Source organism: Phocoena sinus, chromosome 15 (genome assembly GCF_008692025.1).
Source record: "Phocoena sinus isolate mPhoSin1 chromosome 15, mPhoSin1.pri, whole genome shotgun sequence".
Lineage (NCBI taxonomy): Eukaryota > Metazoa > Chordata > Mammalia > Artiodactyla > Phocoenidae > Phocoena > Phocoena sinus.
The window spans coordinates 60,500,651-60,522,829 of record NC_045777.1 but is presented as its reverse complement, the minus strand read 5'-3'; the positions used below and the strand labels follow the sequence as shown (position 1 = coordinate 60,522,829).

The 22,179-nt window shown below is 47.1% G+C and overlaps 1 protein-coding gene across 1 annotated transcript in view; it reads right to left on the bottom strand.

Moving 5' to 3' along the window:
* The window catches only part of SHISA9 (shisa family member 9), a 292,672-nt gene extending 288,999 nt beyond the window's left edge, over positions 1-3,673 (bottom strand). Inside the window, exon 1 of the mRNA XM_032606481.1 lies at positions 2,935-3,673. Coding sequence (XP_032462372.1) covers positions 2,935-3,620 — 686 coding nt within the window. The 5' untranslated portion in view covers positions 3,621-3,673. The remainder of the gene's footprint in view (positions 1-2,934) is intronic.
* Between the last annotated feature and the right edge of the window lie 18,506 nt (positions 3,674-22,179).

Below are 22,179 nucleotides of genomic sequence, written 5' to 3'. Positions count from 1 at the left end.
AGGCTGCAGACAGCAGGTTAATTTCACCTAGAAGCCACCGTATAGTCTCTCTGATGCCGAGCGTGGTGTGCTGGCCCCACCCAAGCATCCCATGGCCCCGTGCAGGCAAAAGTGGATGAGGCCACTGCCATGGCTGGGACTTGAAATGATCAACAGAGCAGGATGCGTTTGGTGAGAACTTGGGGCGGCCCCCAGCACCACAGAAATACACATAAAGGCTACACACACGGGGAAAACCAGCAATAGAATGTAAATAAGTAAGAGTCACACTGGATGAATTCATCCATCCTCAATCCTGTAAAATATTCCCGAATCAAGACCAGTGTTTCTCCAAGTGTGGACCACTTTACGTGAGCCATTCAGGGAGGTGGTGAAATGCAGATTTCCGAGGCCCAGATGGATGGATTTAGTATCTCTCTGGATCGAACTCAAGACTGTGCATTTTAGGAAGCTCCCCAAATTCTGACGCTCACTCAAACTGAAAACATCTGCCCCAGACACAGCTGAAACCAGGGGACTAGGGATCGCACAACTTTCTGTGTGACCTTGAGCAATCCACCAACCTCAGCTATGATTTGCTCCTATGTAAGTGGGAATTAAATTAGCACCTGTCTCATCGCTGTGCAAACTAAACGAGAGAATGTTTACACACACACACACACCCCTAGTATAGCGCCTGGCACCCAGAACTGTGCTCAGCAAATGTTACTTCCTTTTCCTGGACAGTGATTGGCTGAACACTGTAAAGCCTGGAGAGATATACAGAAGTATGGATGCTCAGGCCCCACCCTAGAGGTTCTGATTTGAACCATCTAGGGTGGGGCTCCCAGCAAGAGGACTCTTTTAAAAGCACTCCAGGTGACCCTAAACATCAGCTGAGGTTGAAAACTATACTTTAGGAGTTGCAAGTAAAAATCAACCATCCTTTCTCTTCAGGAGTACATACTTTCACTCCATTCTGGAATTCCCAAAATGTATGCAAGGAGAGCCTGTGTTGAGGCTCTGCTACCCCAGGACTGGGTACGCCTAGATTTCACCTCCAAGCAGACCTCTTCCGATACCTGCAGAGGGATGTGGCTGCAGCCTGCTGGGCTGAAGTAAACAGAGCTGCAAGGGGGCAGGACCAGGAAGTTGAGTCCCTGCTGGCCTGAAGCTAGCATCTTTCTCCCACAGATGCCCAAAGGTTAGCTCCCCTCTCCACCTTCTCACCTCCCTCTTCATGCCTCTCCACCCCCATCCCAACCAAACAAGGAGGAGGGCTCCTGTAAGAGCTGGTTTGCAAGGCAAAGGCTCCAAGGAGATTTCAGCAGAGGAATTAAGCCGAAATCTGCAAGGCAGCCTACCTATATCCCTGGGTGAATCTCCCTACCAAGGCAACAGTCGCTGCCGCAGCCCTGCTTCCGTGTCTCACTCTCACCTTAATACAGACCCTTGGCGAGGACAGTGGGGGAAGTGAAACCACCCGGCCCATGCGGTTGGCGATCGGGCACCTTGGGGTTACGGGGAGGTGGGCGGGGCCTGCTCTTGACTCTTTTTAGTAGATCAGGCTTTCTTGAATGCCCTGGGAGCTTACTTCTGTGCCTCCGGACCTCAACATCCATCCACACCTCCCTACTGACCCAAACCAAGAAGAACTTCCTCACCTCTTCCCCCAAATTCTTCCCATCTGGAAAAAAAAAAAAAAATCGGATAATCTGAGTATAAGTAGAAAATAATTACTAGTGAGGTGGTGATGTTCCTTCGCCTATTTTTGGTGGGTCTCTTTGTTGAGATTTTTTTAGGCGGGCGCACTGGCACCCGGAGGTGTGGGGTGTGAATGTGTGTGTTGGGTGGGGCGTGGGGGGAACACAAGGCGACTCTGTTGCCCATATTCGGAAAAAGAATAAACCTGGCGCCCCAGTCATCCAGCTGTTCGCAGGCCACCCGGCGCTCTTCAACCCCGCCCGCCCGGACCTCACACCAACCCCAGGCCTCACCCCGGCCGGGGGCTGCGTCCTCGCGTCTGCGTGTTCCGCCTCAAAGTTACTAGGTTGTGCGAATCGATTTAGATACTTAAAAAAAAAAAAAAAAAAGCAAAAGGCAAATAGCTCCATTAATCCCAAATGCCTTCTCCCATCTGCTGAGACCTGCTCGTGCTGGGACTTGCATAATGAACAAGGCAAAAGGGGAAGTTGACGAATCAGAGTATCTGTGGGGTGAAGGCGCGCGGGGAGAAGGCTCCGGTCTTTGGAGGCCACGCCAGCCTGGGCAAGGGGGGGCAGCGCGCAGATGAGGTCGCTGCCCCAGGCAGGGAGAGGTGGCGACTGGAGAGGGGGACGAGGGGTTTAAGGGGAGGGGTGGCGAGGTCCCAATTCCAGGGACCTGGCAGCTCGGAGAAAGCGAGGCGGCCGCTCCAAGCACAGCTTTTGTTCTCGCCCTCCCCGCACTCTCCACCTCCCTCGCCACATTTTCGCGAGTCGTACGAGTTGCAGGCGACACACACTCCTTGCCTCCCTCCCTCCCTCCCGCACACACGCGCGCGCGCGAGCTCACACACGCCCCCCTTCCCTTTCGGGCTCGCTGGCCCCTGTTTACCTAGAGGCTAGTATCTGGAATCCGAAGGCTGGACCCCCTCCCCAAAGCCCAAGACTTCGGAGCCACGGGTTCCCAGGGACTGTGTGTCTCAAGCCCGCTGCAAGCCTCGGCGGGAGGGGGCGGCAAGAGGGCGGGGGAGGAGAAGACACCCCCTAACCCCCACACACGCTCATGTCCGCACCTGTGCTGAGCGCAGCGTCCCCTCTCTGCGCTCTCAGCCCAAGTTGGCTGCCCGGGTGACATACCCCCGCGGAGAAGCGAGGGTCGGGGGGAGCGCCATTGCCTCCAGGAAGGTAGAGAGGAGAGAGTAGGGAGAGCCCGGAGGCGGGGGGGGGGGGGGGGTGGGGGGAGGCAGCCCACCTGGACATGTGCTCCCTTTGGGGCCGGTGCGCTTTCTCCAGCCCCAGCTTGGTGAAGATGCCCACGAGCACCATGACGGCCACCACCCCGCAGATGATGTAAACGATCAGGTTGGTCTTGTCCTTGGTGGGGTCGTGCAGGGGGTCGTCCTTGCGCGCTGGGGGCTTGCCGGTGTTGAGCCAGAGTGGAGTGTCGTAGTTGGTGCAGGTGCTCTGGTTCAGTCGCCGCTTCTTAAACGTGCAGCAGAACCGGAAGCCACAAGTCCCGCAGCAGAAGATGAAGTCGCCCGAGCTGCAGTTGAACGGCGGGTCCCACTGGCCCATGACATCGAAGTAGCCCCGGCAGAAGTCCGGCGTGGGCGCCCGTGTCGGGGGTGCGTCCGAGACCCCCACGCCCTCACCGACCTCTCCGGAGGCGGCCCCCGAGCGGTTGCCCCCCGCCAGCACCACCACGCCGCCCAGCTGCGCCAGCTGCCCGTGCCCCGCTCGCTCCTGCGCCCGGCACACGCGGGCGCACAGCTCGGTGAGGAAGCAGCCGAGAAGCAGCCGGAGGACGCGGCGCATCGTGTTTCCCAGCCCGGGCTCGGCCGCTCGGCCGCCGCTGGAGCCGCTGCAGCCGCCTCTCGAGGCGCGGCCGAAGCTGCCGAGGCTGCTGCCGGGGGCTGCGAGCCGCCGCGGGCCGCACATGCAGGGAGCGGCGCGGGGCGCTCGGTGGTCGGCGGCCACTGCGCTCGGCTCAGCCCGCGTTCGCCTCCAGCGCGCAGCGCGCCGAGGGGCCGGTCGGGGAGGAGCGCGCCGGCCGGGCGGGGGGAGGAGGAGCGGGGGCAAGCACGGGGTGCAGGTCCGGATGGCCACAGGGGGAGGCGGGGGCCGGAGAGCAAGGGCGAGTCGGTCTGTCCGCGCCTCCCCTCGGCCGGCGGCTCTGGACTCGCCGCCCCGCGCCCGCTCGCAGGATCCCTCTCACCTCTCCAGCTGGCCAAGTGCGCCAGAGAGAGCTAAGCAACACTTGTGGAATGAAGGGAGGGCAGGAGGGAAGGGGGAGGGGGAGGAAGGCGGGCAGAGGAGGCGCGGGGGGGGCGAGGGGGCGGGAGCGAGCTGGAGAGGGGCGGGGGCGCGGGAGAGGTGACTCGGGCTGGCGGGCGCCAATTGGGGGGCGTGCAGAGCTGAGCCTGGCTGGCGGGTGGAGAGGAGCGAGCTCCGGCAGCCGCAGAGGCTGAAGCACAGCTCGGATTTCCCGGCAGGTGGAAACGGCTGCGGGACCTCCCGCGCCCTCTCTGGAGGGGAGCCGCGGCTCAGACCTGTTCCGGGCGCAGAGGCGGCTCCGCCCGGGGCTTTTTCCCGGGAGCGTGCGCAGCAGCTGCGGCTGGAGTCGGCCCACCAGGGAAGGGGTGACTCGAAGGGTTGAGGGACAGACCAGGTAGCTTCCACTCCAAGACAGACTGGGGCGCAGTGTGATCAGGATCACCCCTCCCAGGTGGCGCGGGGCCGCCCTGCCCTTTCCCCGACTGTGCCCTCCAGCCAGAGGCGCCACCCTTTTGGCTCAACTCCCGGGTCCCAGGCGAGGACCAAGGTTGAGCTGGGAAGGCCGATGGCAAGCGCCTGGGCCCGGGGTAAGCACCCCCGGGAGAGGGGCTCGGGATGAACTAAAGTCAAAGAAACGCAGGGGTAAGGTGAGGAAGCGGCCAAGGCCGACGCAATGGCCTGTCCCAGAACGTCTTTCCCTGGGACTCTCCCAGGCCCCAAGACCTGCCACTCTGTCCCTCTTCGCTGTAGCCGCCTTCCCTGCGCTCCACAGGAGGGCACACCGCGGCGCCGCCTCTGCGCGCCCAGATCTGGTGCAGCGCAAGGCCTTGGCGCCCGGCCTCAGCTGCCCTCCGGTACCTGGAGCCCGCGCGCATCGGTCTCCTGGAACCGGCTGGTCCCTGTCCCCACCGACCCTCCACCTCCCTTGATATCCTCACCGGGAGCTGCCGAGCCGGGCCTTGCTTCCTCGGCTTTCAGTCTCCCGTCGCCAGTCAGTGTTTCCAAACCTGCCCTCTCTCAAATCAGCCGATTCCAGCCATCCGTCGGCCCTCTCCCATTTCTCCCACTTCTTCCTCTCCTCGGCTTGAATTTGACTCCAGTAGCCCCTAAAACAGGATTTGTACCAAAGCTGCTACACCAAATTTAGATCCCCACACGCCCCTGCGTTTTGTTTTTTAATTGCATTAACTAAGTATACACTTAGCAGTAGGCTAGGCGATTTGCAGGGAAATGTTTCCACCACCCTTCTCTCCATTTGGCTGCAGTCAAGGGCTTCTCAGGGCATTTTCAAAGAACCAAGAGCTTGGGCCACATATAAAATGACATACGGCAGGGGTGGGGGTGTCCCCTTAATTGAAAAAGCATGGGGTTTTATTGGGACTCCGTTGCAAGTTTTCTCAGAATGAGACGCAGTTCAGCTAATTGTGCCTTCTCTTTGAAGAAACGGTCACCTACTGTCTCCCCCAAAGACTTGCAGAAATGACCCTATTCCAACAAAAACACACCAGGGCAATACTGATAGAATGTATCCAGGGGTGTACCAGCCCTGGAAGACTCACTGAATTATGGGCTGTATTATGTACTAAAGCCATCAGCACAAGGCATGAGATTGTGTAGTCTGAACTCATCGGATTCATCATAATGGGATCCCCAAAACAGGACAGTGTGGATTGTCTGTCCACCCACACACACCAGCACTGTGTAAGTCTCTACAAACACAGGCATTGGTGTGGGAGAGCTGACCACAGCTGACGTTTATTCAATGCTTGTAACATACCCACTAAGCTTGCTTGTTCTAAAATCACCTCCTCCAGGATGCTTAAAGCGGTGCCTAGCATCTAGCAGACAGTCTGGGAATATTTGCTGAACCACTGAATGACTGACTTCATTTAACTCTACCTTTTAGGTAATCTTACCAAGCTCACACAACAGAGGGAGAGACTGAGGCCCAAAGCAATTAAACCAGGTGCCCAAGGAAGCACAGCAAGGAAGTGCTGCCGTTGGCATTTGACCCAAGAAATTTCACTCAGGAGCCTATGTTCTAACCACCGCAGGTAGCGCCTTCCTAAAATAGGCCTCCAGACTCTCCATCCACCTGACATTATGGGTTTTTTTTTTTCTGTCTTCCCACATTGAAATGTAAAGTCCACGGCAGAAAGGGCCTTGACTCTCACAGGGTCCCCCAGCATCTAGAACAATGTGGATACAGGAAACACTTGAAAAATATGTACAGGCTGTTTTAATGAACTAAGACCTTTTATGCAAGACCCTGTCTTAAACTGAGAGAGGAAAGGAACACCTAGGGCTGAGACAGATATGCAGAGGGGTTGGGATATTTCCACATACTAATTCAGAATTAGGAAGCTCTGCTCCAGCATGTTTGCAACAGTCCAGGAAGCTGAGGCTCAAATAAGGGCTTTGTCCAAGGTCATATGGCCAGCAAATGGGAAATGCACAGCTGGATGCAGAGTGCTGGGCTCCTAATCCCAGGTCTCCTGCCATCCTACCCCACTGCACCCCACGTGACTCTTCCCAGCAAGCATCACGGCTGAGAGCTGAGGGCAACGACCCACTGAGGGCTAGGTCACAGACACCTTCCCCCAAGAGTTGGGGGTTTGAAGGCCCTTCTAAATTTGATTTTTTTTAAAAAGAACAATCTTAGCGAAAAGAGACAAAATCTAGACAGAAAAGTCCATTTCAGAATCTGCCTCCAATCTCTGTAAAATATTGCCTGTCACCAGGACATTTGAGTCTGGTCCTCAGAGGAGACTGCCTCTGGCGGCTGCTCCCAGCTTTAATTAACAGAGACTGCCCCCTGTTTGTCACAGGGAGAGTGCAGGGATCTTGCTTTGGAAAGAAGCGGACCTAATCCACTCTGGCGTGGCTTATTTACCACATTCCATACCTGAAGCCCCATGAGCTTTGCCCAAACCAAATCCCCTTCCTGCTCACGCTGGCCGTGGCTGTCACTGCCCCCTGGAATACTGCCCGAGCCTATTTCCCAAGAATTTGAAAAATATTTAGAAGAGAGAGGAATCATCTTGGTTCCTTTTACTCCTCAAAGGAAAAAAGTTGATTTCCTCTGGGTATGTCAAGTCAGTAAATAGATTCATTACTTCATACTAGATGTGTGATTATTGGGAGCATGCCCCCATTTGGAACATGCGATTGAGAATATATTTCTTTCAGGGCTTTGGAGGCTGGGGGCATTTGAAACACCTGGCAAGTTAATGGAAGATGAAAAATCATTAGTAAATGCCACCCCCTACCACTACCCAAATGAATTTGTGCACACGTGTTGAAATTAAAATGTAGCTCTTAATGAAAGTGCTTTCTATGAAAGAGATGATAACATTATTATTTACAACACAGGGGCTTTTAATATCTAAAGAAGAAGCTCATTGGCTCTAGCCTTAATTATGTCAGACTGCAGTGCATGTAACAGCGAGAATGCAATTGTACTCCCCAACAATTAGGGGAGACAGCAATGCAACGAAGGATGTTCGCTTACCAGGACTTGCAATCAATGTCCAAAAGCAGCTCAACAAATTAGATTGTTTGCGGCTGTGGCCCTCACTCCAAGGAGCTGTTTGTTAATTGTCCCATCAGGTGGTCCTTAGGGCTTCAAAGCAGTTTCTAAGCAACTGTTAGCCTTGAGAAAAAATAAAAGAGTTGAAACAGAAGCTTTAGTTTATAACCTCAGGGAGCTTCCCGGGTGAAATTCAAAACTGGCCCATCTCAGGAGAGAGAGGGAAGAAAGAAGCAGCCACTACAGACTGGCAGAATTAATAAACAAGGGAACTTAGAGTAGAGTTTGTCTTGGGCGGCTGCAAGAGGAGTAGATCTCTGCACCCATCTGCCAGAATCTTAACAGTTTATTCAGGCTTTTGCCTCCTTGGAACAGCTTCTAGTGAGGGAACAGTGGGTGGAATGTACATTTCAAGGACAGAGGAGGGAGAGAGGAGCCTCAGATTGCCCAGGTCCAGCTCCCTGGTTAATGGGTGGTCACATCCTCTCGAAGACTTTTCCCAACAGAAGCCAAAATGTAGCTAGTACCTTGCCAGCTTCAAGCAACACACTGATTTGATGTATTTTAGTCTCTTGTTCTGAAAAGATAAGAGAAGCCTTATAAAAGAAGTGAAGTGGGTCTGCAGTAAGGTTCTCTAAGACTACGAGGTGGTGTGTGAGATGATTTTTGGTGGTACCCCAACAAAGATTTTTTAAACATTTTTATATTTGTTGAGGAAAAAAATGCACAACCTAAAAGCTGAGAATTATGTTTTATTTGGTTGGACAATCTGAGGACTTCAAGCCAGGGAGACAGGACTCTCAGACCGCTCTGAGGGACTGCTCCAAAGAGGTAAGGGAGGAGCCAGAATATACAGGAGTTTTTGCAACAAAGACCAGGCAGTCGGAACATCAAAAGATTACTGTTAATTGGGGACTTTCCTGGTGGCGCAGTGGTTAAGAATCCACCTGTCAATGCAGGGGACACAGGTTCGAGCCCTGGTCCGGGAAGATCCTACATGCCACAGAGCAATTAAGCCCATGCACCACAACTACTGAGCCTGCGCTCTAGAGCCCGTGCACCACAACTACTGAAGCCCACGTGCCTAGAGCCCGTGCTCATCAGTGAGAAGCCCCCGCACCGCAACGAGGAGTAGCCCCAGCTCACCACAACTAGAAAAAGCCCGCATGCAGCAATGAAAACCCAACGCAGCCAAAAAATTAATTAATTAAAAACAAATTACTGTTAATTAAAGAAAACCAGATATCTCAAGTTAATGAATTTAGCGCTTTTCTATGTCTGGGAAGATGGAAGAGTCTGGGCTCACTGAAATCATTCTTTTGATATGCTCCTCAGCTATATGGGGCCGGAATCCTGCTTTTCTCCATTCTGAATCCCCTCAGGGTACACCGTTTGAGTTGACTGCAGTGGCTAAGGGCTTGGCAGTGGGCACCCCATTTGACTCCATCCTGAGTTCCTTCAGGGCTCGTTGTCCAGGAAGTGGCTTGATGGCTGCAACGTCCTTTGTTTACTGACATGGCAGGCAACATTTTTTCACTGACATATTTATTTCAATGTGTATCAGAAAAAAATGACCCATCAAACACATGGCTTAAATGTTTAAGGTATAGTTAATTCTTTCAAGTACAATTTAAAGTCAATTTTTTAAGAATAATATAGTATTTATTAATGAAGTGAAATACGAATAAAGAATATAAAATGGCTGGTACTGAAAACCAAAGTTTAGGAAGCTTCGGCTTTAGTAACAGGAAGGGGTTTCTCAACTTCAGCACTGCTGATACTTTGGAGCGGTTAATTAATTCTCCATTGGGGGGCTGTCCTGTGCACTGTAGGATGTTTAGCAGCATCCCTGGACTCTACCCACTGGATGCCAGCAGCACCTCCTAGTTTTGGCAACGAAAAACTGTTGACAAAACATCCCCAGGGGGCAAAACTGATCTAGAACCACTGAGTCTTACCTATGTTTAAATCCCGGCTCTTTCTCAAATGAGGTTTATGACCTCAAATAAGTCACTTAAGCTCTCTAAGCCTCAGTTTCCTCATCTATAAGATGGGGATAAGAACGGTGCCTCTCCCCAGGCATATTACAGACATTCCATACCTTGTGTGGAGAGATCAGCACAGTGAAAGTAACCTCACGTTGACCTTAAAAGTAAAGCAGCCAGTTATTTTACCATCAAAATGCGTTAATTTGGGAACATCAGAGAATTCCAATTCGATACAAGCGAAAGCTCTACGCAAGTCCACCAAACAAAGGAGAGGAGAGTTATTTTATAGCGAAAAGGAGGAAGTTAGGAGTCGGTGCTTTGAACAAAGGTCCCCTCGAAGGATCGCGAGAATTCAGGGTGGTGGTGGCTTCCCACTGTCTGAGTTTGGACAGTTCCCATGGGTTGGGCTTGTTGCTGGGGTTGGGGGAAGAAATCTTCCTTCCGCCTGCTGGGGTAGGAAAGAAGTGACACCTTCAGGCTGGGAATGCAAGGTATGTTTCTTTCCGTTGGGGTCTGTAACTGAATGGAGTGGTAGTGCCTGAGAGTTCCCCCTTCTGGCCTCCAGACTCCATTTTATTTGTTTTTGTTTTTGTTTTGCGGTACGCGGGCCTCTCACTGCTGTGGCCTCTCCCGTTGCGGAGCACAGGCTCCGGACGCGCAGGCTCAGCGGCCATGGCTCACGGGCCCAGCCACTCCGCGGCGTGTGGGATCTTCCCGGACCAGGGCAACCGTGTCCCCTGCATCGGCAGGCGAACTCTCAACCACTGCGCCACCAGGGAAGCCCCAGACTCCATTTTAAATGAGGTTTCCATTATTCAGTTTCACACTTAGCAGTGAAACACTCACTCTTACTACAGTAAACCTGAAGAGTCTACAATGTGTCAGGCACTGCACTGGACACTGAGGAGACAGATGACTGAGACAAGATCTTGCTTTCCAGGATCACAACATCTCCAGGTTGAGATAGAATACAGAGGCAGGGCAGAATTTTCCTGGGCGTGCTATCTGTGCAGCCTTACAGAGACCCATGCTCCGGAAGGCTCCATGCTTGGTTTAATGCTCTACAGTTGTCTTCTTGAAATTCCAAATGATTTTTGAACACGTGGTCCCACCAATTATGTAACCGGTCCTGTGTATAGGTAATGCAACTCCAGCAGAAACAGAGGTCAAGCTTATGGAAACTTAGAGGAGGATGTTTAGCTCCACCAACCCAGGAGAGGAGGACTTCCCAGAGGTGGTGACATTTGAGTTAACGTTAAGTTAAGTTAAATGTGTGTAAGCATTCTCAGAAACATAGCAGGCAGAATTTTGGTAGACCCTTTTTAAAAGTAGTTCTCAAAAGCTAGTCCACAGAACAATACCAATATGTGTCGAGGTTTTCACTAAGCCATAGAAAATTGAGAAAAAGTAAGGCTGATGAAATGTGTTCAAAAACACCTCTTTTAATTGTTATATATTCTATTTGTATTAAAATTTTCTTTCTAAGGTAATGTTGTTGGAGTTACTCCATGTTAGTTTCATATTTATATATAGTGTGTGTGTGTGTGTGTGTGTGTGTGTGTGTGTGTGATTTTTAAAATATTTCTTACCAGCGAAGAATTGGAAACCTATCCTTCCCAATTTTGGTCATTTTACTATAGATGAAATCCCAGAGTCTGGGACAACTAATTTAAAAACATCACAGTAGCTTCTGTTTACAAGTAAAGTGGTAGGTTGAAGCAATTATCTGAATAATTTAAGTCCATCCAACTATACTTGTGAAATCAAAATAGGTTTTGGGGTCATGAATTTTCCAGCTAGCTACATTGGTTAAAACAACTAGCTTTACCCCTAGGAATCAACTGAGACTAGCTGAAAAACCCACAGCTGTTTACTCCCCAGACCCTGTCTCTCTGCTCAAATACCTATAAATACAGATTGTATTAGTTAGTTTTTAACATGTAACAAATCATCCTGAAACTTAGTGGCTTAAAACAACTGCTAGTTATTTAACTAATAGTTCTGTGAATTGGAAACTTTTAAATTGGCTTCAACTCAATGGTTCTTCTGGTCTTGGCTGGACTCACTAATGGATTTGTTATTAGCTGCCAGGTCACCAGGGTGCTGGTTGGTCTGGGACAGCCTTCAGCTGGGAAAGTTCCTCTTCATCCCATGAGGTTTCTCATATGCCCTCAGGCTAGCCCAGGATATTTCACACGGTGCCTGGGCAGGTTTCCTTTTGAGAGAAGGCATGAAAGCCCTACTGAGACCCAGGTCGGAACAATCACACCATCACTTCTGCCACATTCTGTTGGCTCAAAGCAAATCATAAAACCAGTCCCTAGGGCTTCCCTGGTGGCTCAGTGGTTGAGAGTCCGCCTGCTGATGCAGGGGACACAGGTTCGTGCCCCAGTCTGGGAAGATCCCACATGCCGCGGAGCGACTAGGCCGGTGAGCCATGGCCGCTGAGCCTGCGCGTCCGGAGCCTGTGCTCCGCCACGGGAGAGGCCGCAACAGTGAGAGGCCCGCGTACCGCAAAAAAAAAAAAAAACAAAACAGTCCCTATTCAGGTGTAGAGAAATAGACTTCTTCTCTTGATGGGAAAAGCTGCAAAAAGTCACATTGAAAAGGGGCCTGCATACAAGGATGTGTGAATGACGGCAGCTATTTTTATATCAACTGTCTCAGTCTGTTTGGGCTGCTATAACAAAATACCTTAGACTAGATGGTTTTTAGACAACAGAAAGTTATTTCTCCCAGTCTGGAGGCTGGGGACTCTAAGATCAAGGCAGGAGCATGGTCACATTCTGGTGAGAGCCCTCTTCCCGGTTCATAGCCAGCACCTTCTCATCGTATTCTCACATGGTGGAAGAGGCGGGGGGATCTCATTTGTATGAACAACAATCCCATTATGAGGGCTTCATGCTCATGACCTAAGCACCTCCCACAGGCCCCACTTTCTAATACATCACATTGGGTAGCTGGATCTCAACATACGAATGTGTTAGGGACACGAACGTTCAGACCACAGCATCAACCTACCACATATCTCAAATCCCATTACTACTAACCACAGTAGACTTAAAAATCTCCATATCACCAAGATTGCCCAGCCAACAATATTCAAGGAGAAACATATACATGAATTGTGCTGCAACCAAATGAGCAACAGTCACATAGAGCTGTGTTTTCACCTACATGTTCCCTTGGACATTTGAAAGTTCAGTGCATCAATGCCCAGCCATGTGTCCAAACCAGTAAACTGGAAGGTCTTTGATACCATCTTTTATTTCAACTTCCATGTCCTATTAATCACCAAGTTCTGTCAATTCTCCCTCCTAAATAAATATTAGATCCTTCCTCTCCTTTCATCCCCATTGTCACGGCTTCAGTTCAGCCCTCATCATTTCTCACAGTGACAATTACACTTTCCCCTAGTTTCACCTAACCCCCTATGTCTTCGTCCTGAATCCAACTGCCTTTCATTCACTTAACAACCCTTTATTGAATGATCACTTTGTGCCAAGCACTGTGCTAGGAACAGGTGGGTACAAGAAGAAATAAGAGAGACCCTATAGTTTGGTAAACAAAAGAAGCAAGAAAACAAATTTATTAGATTAGGTCATCTGCTATAACACACAAACCCAAGATCTCAGGGGCTTTAACATAGTAAATGACGACTTAGGAATCCAAGTCCCTCCCATGATGTAGCGCCACCATTCTGAAATCATTTACTTTTAGCCATGTGGATACCATGTGGCGCCATGTATGTGGATGAAAGAGCAGAAAGATTGAGTGAGGCAATTTATGGCCATGGCTGAATGGGGCATACATCATTCCCACCATATCTCATTAGCTGAACTTGATCACATGGTCCCAACTTAAGCACAAAGGAAGCTGGGAAATGTAGTCTTCCTATGCGCTCAGAGAAAGAAAGAGAATTGCTCAGTATATAACCAGTCCTTGCCTCAACAGATCATTGTAATACGTGTAATAGATGTTATGTGGTTGGAGAAGTATAGCATCCTGTGGGAGCCAGGGGAGGGTTTAATACATTTAATATATCCTGGGATTCAAGAAGGTATGGTGGTGGACTGAATAATGGCCCCCAAAGATATCCAAGTCCTAATCTCTGGAAGCTGAAACCCAGTACTTAGCAAAAGGGACTTTGTAGATGTGATTAAGTTAAGGATCTTGAGATGGAGAAATTACCCTGGATTATCCAAGTGGGCCCTAAATGTAATCACCAGTGTTCTTATAAAAGGGAGACAGAGGAAGATTTGACTACAGAAGAGGAAAAGGAAATGTGATGACTGATACAGCGATTGGGGTGATGCTCTTTGAAGATGAAGAAGGGTCCACAAGCCCGGGAAGCTGAGAAAGGACACTTGAAGCTGAAAAGGCACGGAATAGATTCTCCCCTGGAGCCTCCAGAACAAATCAGCCCGGCTGATACCTTTATTCTAGCTCATTCAGACTCAGTTTGGACTTCTGGCCTTCAGAAAAGTAAGAGAATACATTTTTCCTGTTTTAAAACATTAAATTTGTGGTAATTTGCTACAACAGTTAAGAGGAAACTAATACAGGCAGTCATGCCAACACTGGGTTCCAGATAGGTATCACTCATTAATGAGTTAGGCAAAAAGACGGGAAGGCAGGGAGGGGGTGGAGGTTAAGACCGAGAGGTAGCCAAGGTCCAGATCTAATAGGATTTGGTAGGAGGGTTGAATTTTAAGGGCACTGGGGTGGCCTAGAAGCAGGTGTGACCTGACCAAAATTTACATTTTTGAAGGATGACTCTGCCTGCTCCTTGGAGCACAGACCAGGGGAATCAATGCTGGAGATGGAAGTCAGTCATTTGCTTTATTCCAGAAGAAAAGTAGAAAGGCAGTAATCCAGGGTCATGGCAGAGGACTAACTGAATATGTAGGTGGACTCAGTAGGAGTTGGTGATGGACTTCCTGGGCTCCAACTGTTGACCAAGGGCAAAAGGGACATCTCCTCCATCAGTATCAGTTGTACCAACTCTGATGACCAATATTATCTTCAGAGACCCTAACCAGCTTAGCCACCTATTCAGGACACAGATGAAACAGGGAGGACTGAAGGAACAGGGAAAGTTCCTAGGAAACCCAGGTACTAACCCTTGGATGTCCTCCCCCAAATCCTGTTGCTTACCAGGTCCACCATGCCCTTTGTAATTTGAGTAAAATAGTTCAAATACCATCTCCATACAATGGGAAATCCAGCATTAATCCCCACCTCCACCCCACCCCATGATAAATAGGGATTGATATTTCTCCTAATCTCTTCTGATTTTGATTTCCTGCTTCTGCTTGTACAGTTTTGCCTTACTGATCCCCAGGATGTTAAATATATATATTTACACACACACACACACACACACACACACACTTTTCAAGATATAGTAAAAAAAAAAAAGCAAAAATAAAAGCATACTTACTGTTAGAATATATGGACCATTTCTGGAAAGATATACTAGACACAGTGGTGGCCTCTAGGGATAGGAACTGGAAGGGAGGAACAATTATTATACTTTCCTCCTTATACTTTTTGTGTACTGTGTTTTAAACCATCTATATGCTTTACCTATTCAAGAAAAGTAATCAAAGTGTGTTAAAAGGAAAGAAAGAGGAGGAATGGATGAGGAGAGATGAAAAAAGAAAGAGCATCGGGCTTCCCTGGTGGCGCAGTGGCTGAGAGTCCGCCTGCCGATGCAGGGGACACAGGTTCGTGCCCCGGTCTGGGAAGATCCCACATGCCGCGGAGCGGCTGGGCCCGTGAGCCATGGCCGCTGAGCCTGTGTGTCCGGAGCCTGTGCTCCGCAACAGGAGAGGCCACAACAGTGAGAGGCCCACATACCGCAAAGAAAAAAAAAGAGCATTAAATATCTCAACAGCAGCAACCACCTGAGTTCCGTTCCTAATGCCTCTCTGACCACAGATCCTTGACCTTGACCAAATCATTTCCCTTCTTTGGGCCTCGGTTTTTATCTCTGGAAAATAGGTCAGCAGAATTTGATGCTCTCTAAGGTTCCAACTCCAAAAATTCACCAGCAGAGCTAATTGCTCTGGCAGAACTTTCAAATTAAAGCAGTAATTGTGCTGGCTTCCCACAGCCACCTATGATGGAGCCATCATAATATGAAATGGCCTTTTCTTTATTACAGTCATCTTTGGAATCTGGAGCCTTGAAAGGTAGAAAATGAATCATAAATAATATATTTGCAAATCCTGTAGAATAAGGATGATTTTTTTTTTTTTTTTACAAGAGGCACCTTTGAGTGCCTGACCAGCCCTTGACCCTCTTCAGAGAAGTCTCTGCTTTCCTGCCCCCTGTAACCTGGTCAGAGATGGCCCCAGATGCCTGACCCAGAAGGATCCAGTCAGTTATAACACTGCCCAAAGCCAATTAGATTCCCCCTCAAGAGCTCGAACTAAGAAACATAGATTGGGGGAGGATGCAGGTGAAGAGGCCCATTACGTGAATGCTTAGCAACCAGATTGAAAGTAGCATGAGGGCAGAGATCGTGACAGTGTCATTTACTGCTACATGCCTGGGGTCTGCCACCATTCTGGCATACAGTAGGTGCTCAGTAAATATTAGTCAAAAGAAAAAAATAATCACTAGCCAAAAGGTCCATAAATTCTTATTGCTCCAGATCACTGGTACCACCCTAGCTCGTTTCCTTTTGAGAACTAGATTTCCAGCTTTTCTTGGAATTTTATGGGATTTTTATCTTTCTTTAAAAACCCACTTACCCCTAAGCTAATCTAAACAGATTTTGGTTTCTTTCACCCAGAAAAACCCTAAGGCAAGTATTTTTTTCCCCAGTTATATGAATCAGTATTTTTTTTTTCCTGAGATAACTTTTTAAAATTAAATGTTACCAAAATTCATAGTAGGACTTCCCTGGTAGCACAATGGTTAAGAATCCACCTGCCAATGCAGGGGACACGGGTTTGAGCCCTGGACGGGGAAGATTCCACATGCCATGGAGCAACTAAGCCAGTGAGCCACAAGTACTGAGCCCACGCTCTAGAGCCCACAGGCCACACTACTGAGCCTGCGTGCCACAGCTACTGAAGCTCACACGCCTAGAACCCATGCTCCGCAACAAGAGAAGCCACTGCAATGAGAAGCCCGCGCACTGCAACGAAGAGAAGCCCCCACTCACCGCAACTAGAGAAAAGCCCACCTGCAGCAATGAAGACCCAATGGAGCCAAAAATAAATTAATTAACTTTAAAAAGAAAAAAAAATTCATAGCATGTTCACGGTTCAAATTCATTTCAGAAAACACATATTAAGCTAGGAAGTACAGGACAACTGAAAGATGAGTAGGGCAATGTCCCTACCATCAGGAAGCTCACATTGAGATGGAGAAAGACACACAGTTAAGCCATTCTAACAGCAGATCATCTGAAAGAGGAGGTTTAAACAATGCCCTATGGGTGTAAATGGGAGAAAGGAATCAATATCAAGGAAGACTTCACAGAGGAGGTGACCCTGAAGATGGGCTTTGAAAAATGAGTAGGATGTCCCAGGGAAAGTGTATTCTGGGCAGAGAGAACACTTCAAATAAAGACAGGGAGCGAAGGAACACTGGTACTTAGTGGGGCTACATGGTAGAATGAAGTGGAAGACTAGGCTAGAAGGGTAAGAGGAAACTATGAGAGTGAACCGTGTTTTTTTAGAAAGATCCCAGTCCAGGGTTTTAAATTATTCAGGCCAATAGGGATTCTTTAAGAAGAGTAGCACATTTGGCAAGTCTCCAAGTGCTGAAAGGAGTACATGAAGTCTTAGAAACTCCATAACACAGAAGGAGAAAGATCATCAGAGCTCTAATCTCAATAATGGTCACTTTTTCTGCTCAAAATGTGCATTGTTCCTTCCCCCAAACATCCAATAAGCAGGAGATGCTCACTCAGCACCACATAAAATTGGTTAACAATGATTCTCTTTGGAGTGATGAAAATGTTCTGGAACTAGAGAGCTGTGATTGTTGTACAACACTGTGAAGGTACGAAAAGTCAATGAATTATGCATTTTAAAATAGCTGGGAAAAAAAGGACTCAAGCTTGAGCTTAAACAAGGGGGGATTCTAAGACAGATGATACTGACAGGGCTGAGGCTTGATGCCTGACAGCTGGTTTATACACGGGGCCAATTCAATAAATACAATGATATATATGGACAACCTTTTAAAACTTTTCTTCATTTAAGAGTAAAATAACTGAGGAAATGGGCATTCAATCCCTGTTGGTGAAAGTATATGAGAGCACCTTCATTTGCAGGGTGTGTGCTGAGTGGGGAGGTGGTAGTGCTGAACATTTGACTCCATCTTCCAAAATATTTACTGCATGAATTTTGGTATCAAGGATTCTCCTTCCAAAAAAAAAAAAATAATTTTTTTTTTTTTTTTTTTTTGCGGGCGGGTAGTGGGTATTCTCTGGCAGTCCAGTGGTTAGGACTTCGCGCTTTCAGTGCCAAGGGCCCAGGTTCGATCCCTGGTCAGGGAACTAAGACCCCACAAGCCACATGGTGCAGCCAAAAATAAAAAACTAAAAATAATAAAGTTTTTAAATTGAAGTATAGTTGGTTTACAATGTTTCAGGTATACAGCAAAATGAGATACAGATATGAATACACTTTTTCAGATTCTTTTCCATTATAGGTTATTACAATATACTGAATAGTTCCCTGTGCTATACAGCAGGTCCTTGTTTATCTATTTTATATACAGTAGTGTGTATCTGTTAATCACAAACTCCTAATTTATCCCTCCCCCCCTTCCCCTTTGGTAACCATAAATTTGTTTTCTATGACTGTGAGTCTATTTCTGTTTTGTAAATAAGTTCATTTGTATCATTTTTTAAATTCCACACATAAGTGATATCATATGATATTTGTCTTTGTCTGACTTCCTTCACTTAGTATGATAATCTCTAGGTCCATCCATGTTGCTGCAAATGGCATTATTTCATTTTTTTTTTTTTAACATCTTTATTGGGGTATAATTGCTTTACAATGGTGTGTTAGTTTCTGCTCTATAACAAAGTGAATCAGCTATACATATACATATGTTCCCATATGTCTTCCCTCTTGCGTCTCCCTCCCTCCCACTCTCCCCATCCCACCCTTCCAGGCTGTCACAAAGCACCGAGCTAATATCCCTGTGCCTTGCGGCTGCTTCCCCCCAGCTATCTACCTTACTACGTTTGTTAGTGTGTATATGTCCATGACTCTCTCTCGCCCTGTCAAAACTCACCCTTCCCCCTCCCCATATCCTCAAGTCCGTTCTCCAGTAGGTCTGCGTCTTTATTCCTGTCTTACCCCTAGGTTCTTCATGACATTTTTTTCCCTTAAATTCCATATATATGTGTTAGCATACGGTATTTGTCTTTTTCTTTCTGACTTACTTCACTCTGTATGACAGACTCTAGGTCTATCCATCTCATTACAAATAACTCAATTTCATTTCTTTTTAAGGCTGAGTAATATTCCATTGTGTATATGTGCCACATCTTCTTTATCCATTCGTCCGATGATGGGCGCTTAGGTTCTTTCCGTCTCCGGGCTATTGTAAATAGAGCTGCAATGAACATTTTGGTACATGACTCTTTTTGAATTTTGGTTTTCTCAGGGTATATGCCCAGCAGTGGGATTGCTGGGTCATATGGTAATTCTATTTGTAGTTTTTTAAGGAACCTCCATACTGTTCTCCATAGTGGCTGAACCAATTCACATTCCTACCAGCAGTGCAAGAGTGTCCCCTTTTCTCCACACCCTCTCCAGCATTTATTGTTTCTAGATTTTTTGATGATGGCCATTCTGACTGGTGTGAGATGATATCTCATTGTAGTTTTGATTTGCATTTCTCTAATGATTAATGATGTTGAGCATTCTTTCATGTGTTTGTTGGCATTCTTTATATCTTCTTTGGAGAAATGTCTGTTTAGGTCTTCTGACCATTTTTGGATGGGGTTGTTTGTTTTTTTGTTATTGAGCTGCATGAGCTGCTTGTAAATTTTGGAGATTAATCCTTTGTCAGTTGCTTCATTTGCAAATGTTTTCTCCCATTCTGAGGGTTGTCTTTTGGTCTTGATTATGGTTTCCTTTGCTGTGCAAAAGCTTTGAAGTTTCATTAGGTCCCATTTGTTTATTTTTGTTTTTATTTCCATTACTCTAGGAGGTGGGTCAGAAAGGATCTTGCTGTGATTTATGTTTTTTATGGTAATATTCCATTCATCTTCTTTATCCATTCATCTGTGGATGGACCTTTATTTAGGTTGCTTCCATATCTTGGCTATTGTAAATAGTGCAGCTATGAACATTGGGGTACATGTATCTTTTTGATCAACAATTCTCCTTTAAGAATCTATCTTTGCGCAAAAGATGCTTCTATCCTTGTATACAAGACTATAGACAGAAAAGTTTATTGTAACGTTGTATTAGTGAAAAATTGGAAACCACCCAAATGTCCATAAATAGGAAACTCGCTAAATAAATAGAAGAATAAATAGGATAGACTACTAGAATTTGGTTACCTCTAGGCAGTGCTACTTAAGAGGGAGATTTTTCCATTTAATATTTTCATTTCTTACTTGATTTCTTGTGGCATGCCTTACTTTCGTAACTTTAATAAATCCACAAGTTTTCTTTAATCAAACATGGCTTTATTGAGTCCCACGGAAAATATGTGTATTCTTCAACTTAGATTACTCACTTTATTGAATGGAACAATATTAATGGAAAAAAAACAAAGTCTATGCTTATCTTATGCACATTTGGGGCACAAAAATATTAAAAGCTGAGCATGTTTTAGAGATAGCCACCTGAAGGATAGTTCCTAATCTTTCATTCTTAAATTAGATCAGGGCCATGTTAAAAAAACCCAGTGTCTGTCATCTACTAGTTGTCCCTTGGTGAATTCATAAAATGCATAAAAATTACTAGATTTGTCAAGTCAGCAACAGAATCAGTGTTATTGGACCAGGCACTGTTGGTGCTCCACCCAAATCCCCTTGGATCCCTTTGACCATATCTTGTGACCCTTGCCTGCATTGATGTGCTTTTGCTCCTGGTGCCATGCACAAGGAAGTCTTTAGAGGAGGAAAACTATCTCAGGCTACTGGAACGGATTTTCTTGGATGTTCCAAACCAGAAGTACTCAGAGGTTACCTCCCTTTGGTCAAGGACTTACGAGTGCAGGAGTATGAAATGCCAGCTCTCTTGCCTTGGGTCAGGAACAAACTCAGGTATACCTTACACTCCAGAGTCCCCTGCAGAATCAGGCTGGAGTTACCCTCTGTGGAACTTTGCCCACAGTCACACTTTTGCTTGGCTTCTTGTCCTTACTTTATGGGAAGTGCTTCCTTAATAAAACAACTACATATGAATTCTCACCTCAGGGTCTTCTTCTGTAGAATTCAGCCTCAGGCGATCATTCATATAATTTTAAACTCAAAATCAGAAACCAAAAGCACAAAAACCATTGATCCAAGACCAGCTTCAGAAAGACTCAGTTCCACTACCATACGACCCAGCAATCCCACTACTGGGCATATACCCTGAGAAAACCATAATTCAAAAAGAGTCATGTACCACAATGTTCGCTGCAGCTCTGTTTACAATAGCCAGGACATGGAAGCAACCTAAGTGTCCATCGACAGATGAATGGTTAAAGAAGATGTGGCACATATATACAATGGAATATTACTCAGCCATAAAAAGAAACGAAATTGAGTTATTTGTAGTGAGGTGGATGGACCAAGAGACTGTCATACAGAGTGAAGTAAGTCAGAAAGAGAAAAACAAATACTGTATGCTAACACATATATATATGGAATCTTAAAAAAAAATTGGTTCTGAAGAACCTAGGGGCAGGACAGGAATAAAGACGCAGACGTACAGAATGGACTTGAGGACACGGGGAGGGGGAAGGGTAAGATGGGACGAAGTGAGAGAGTGGCATGGACGTATATACACTACCAAATGTAAAATAGATAGCTAGTGAGAAGCAGCCGCATAGCACAGGGAGATCAGCTCGCTGCTTTGTGACCACCTAAAGGGGTGGGAAAAGGAGGGTGGGAGGGAGATGCACGAGGGAGGAGATATTGGGGTTATATGTGTATGTATAGCTGATTCACTTTGTTATAAAGCAGAAACTAACACACCATTGTAAAGGAAAAAAAAAGAAAGAAAGACCCAGTTCTAGGTTTTCACAAAACGGGATGATTCAAATCATGGCTGATATAAGGACAGCTTCTCACAGCTTCAACTCTTCTTTCTACTACTTAGACTCTAACCTGCTAATGATTCTGTCTATTGAAAGATGCATTTCCTTCTCTTGTCCGATGTGCATAAGACCAGTAGGTTCCATTGAAGTAATCAATTAAGTTCTCCTAATTACATGTATCCTTGGGATTATCACCACCTGGAAAGTCAATGAAAATTTAGTGGGTTCGTTTATTTCTTGCATCTATCTGCCCTTGTTTAAAGAGTAGAATTGCTGTTCTACTTCAATCCAAAATCATTTTGCATGTCTAAGGGGAGAGATCTTATTTCTCTTTGTGGGGACCTCACTAGGTTGTTCTAGGGATTAAATGAGGTTAAGTACAGAACCTGGTCCAGAGTTATGGCTCATGGTAAGCACCCAATCAGTTAGTCACCTTCCTACATTCTGAAGCTACAGCCTATGAGGT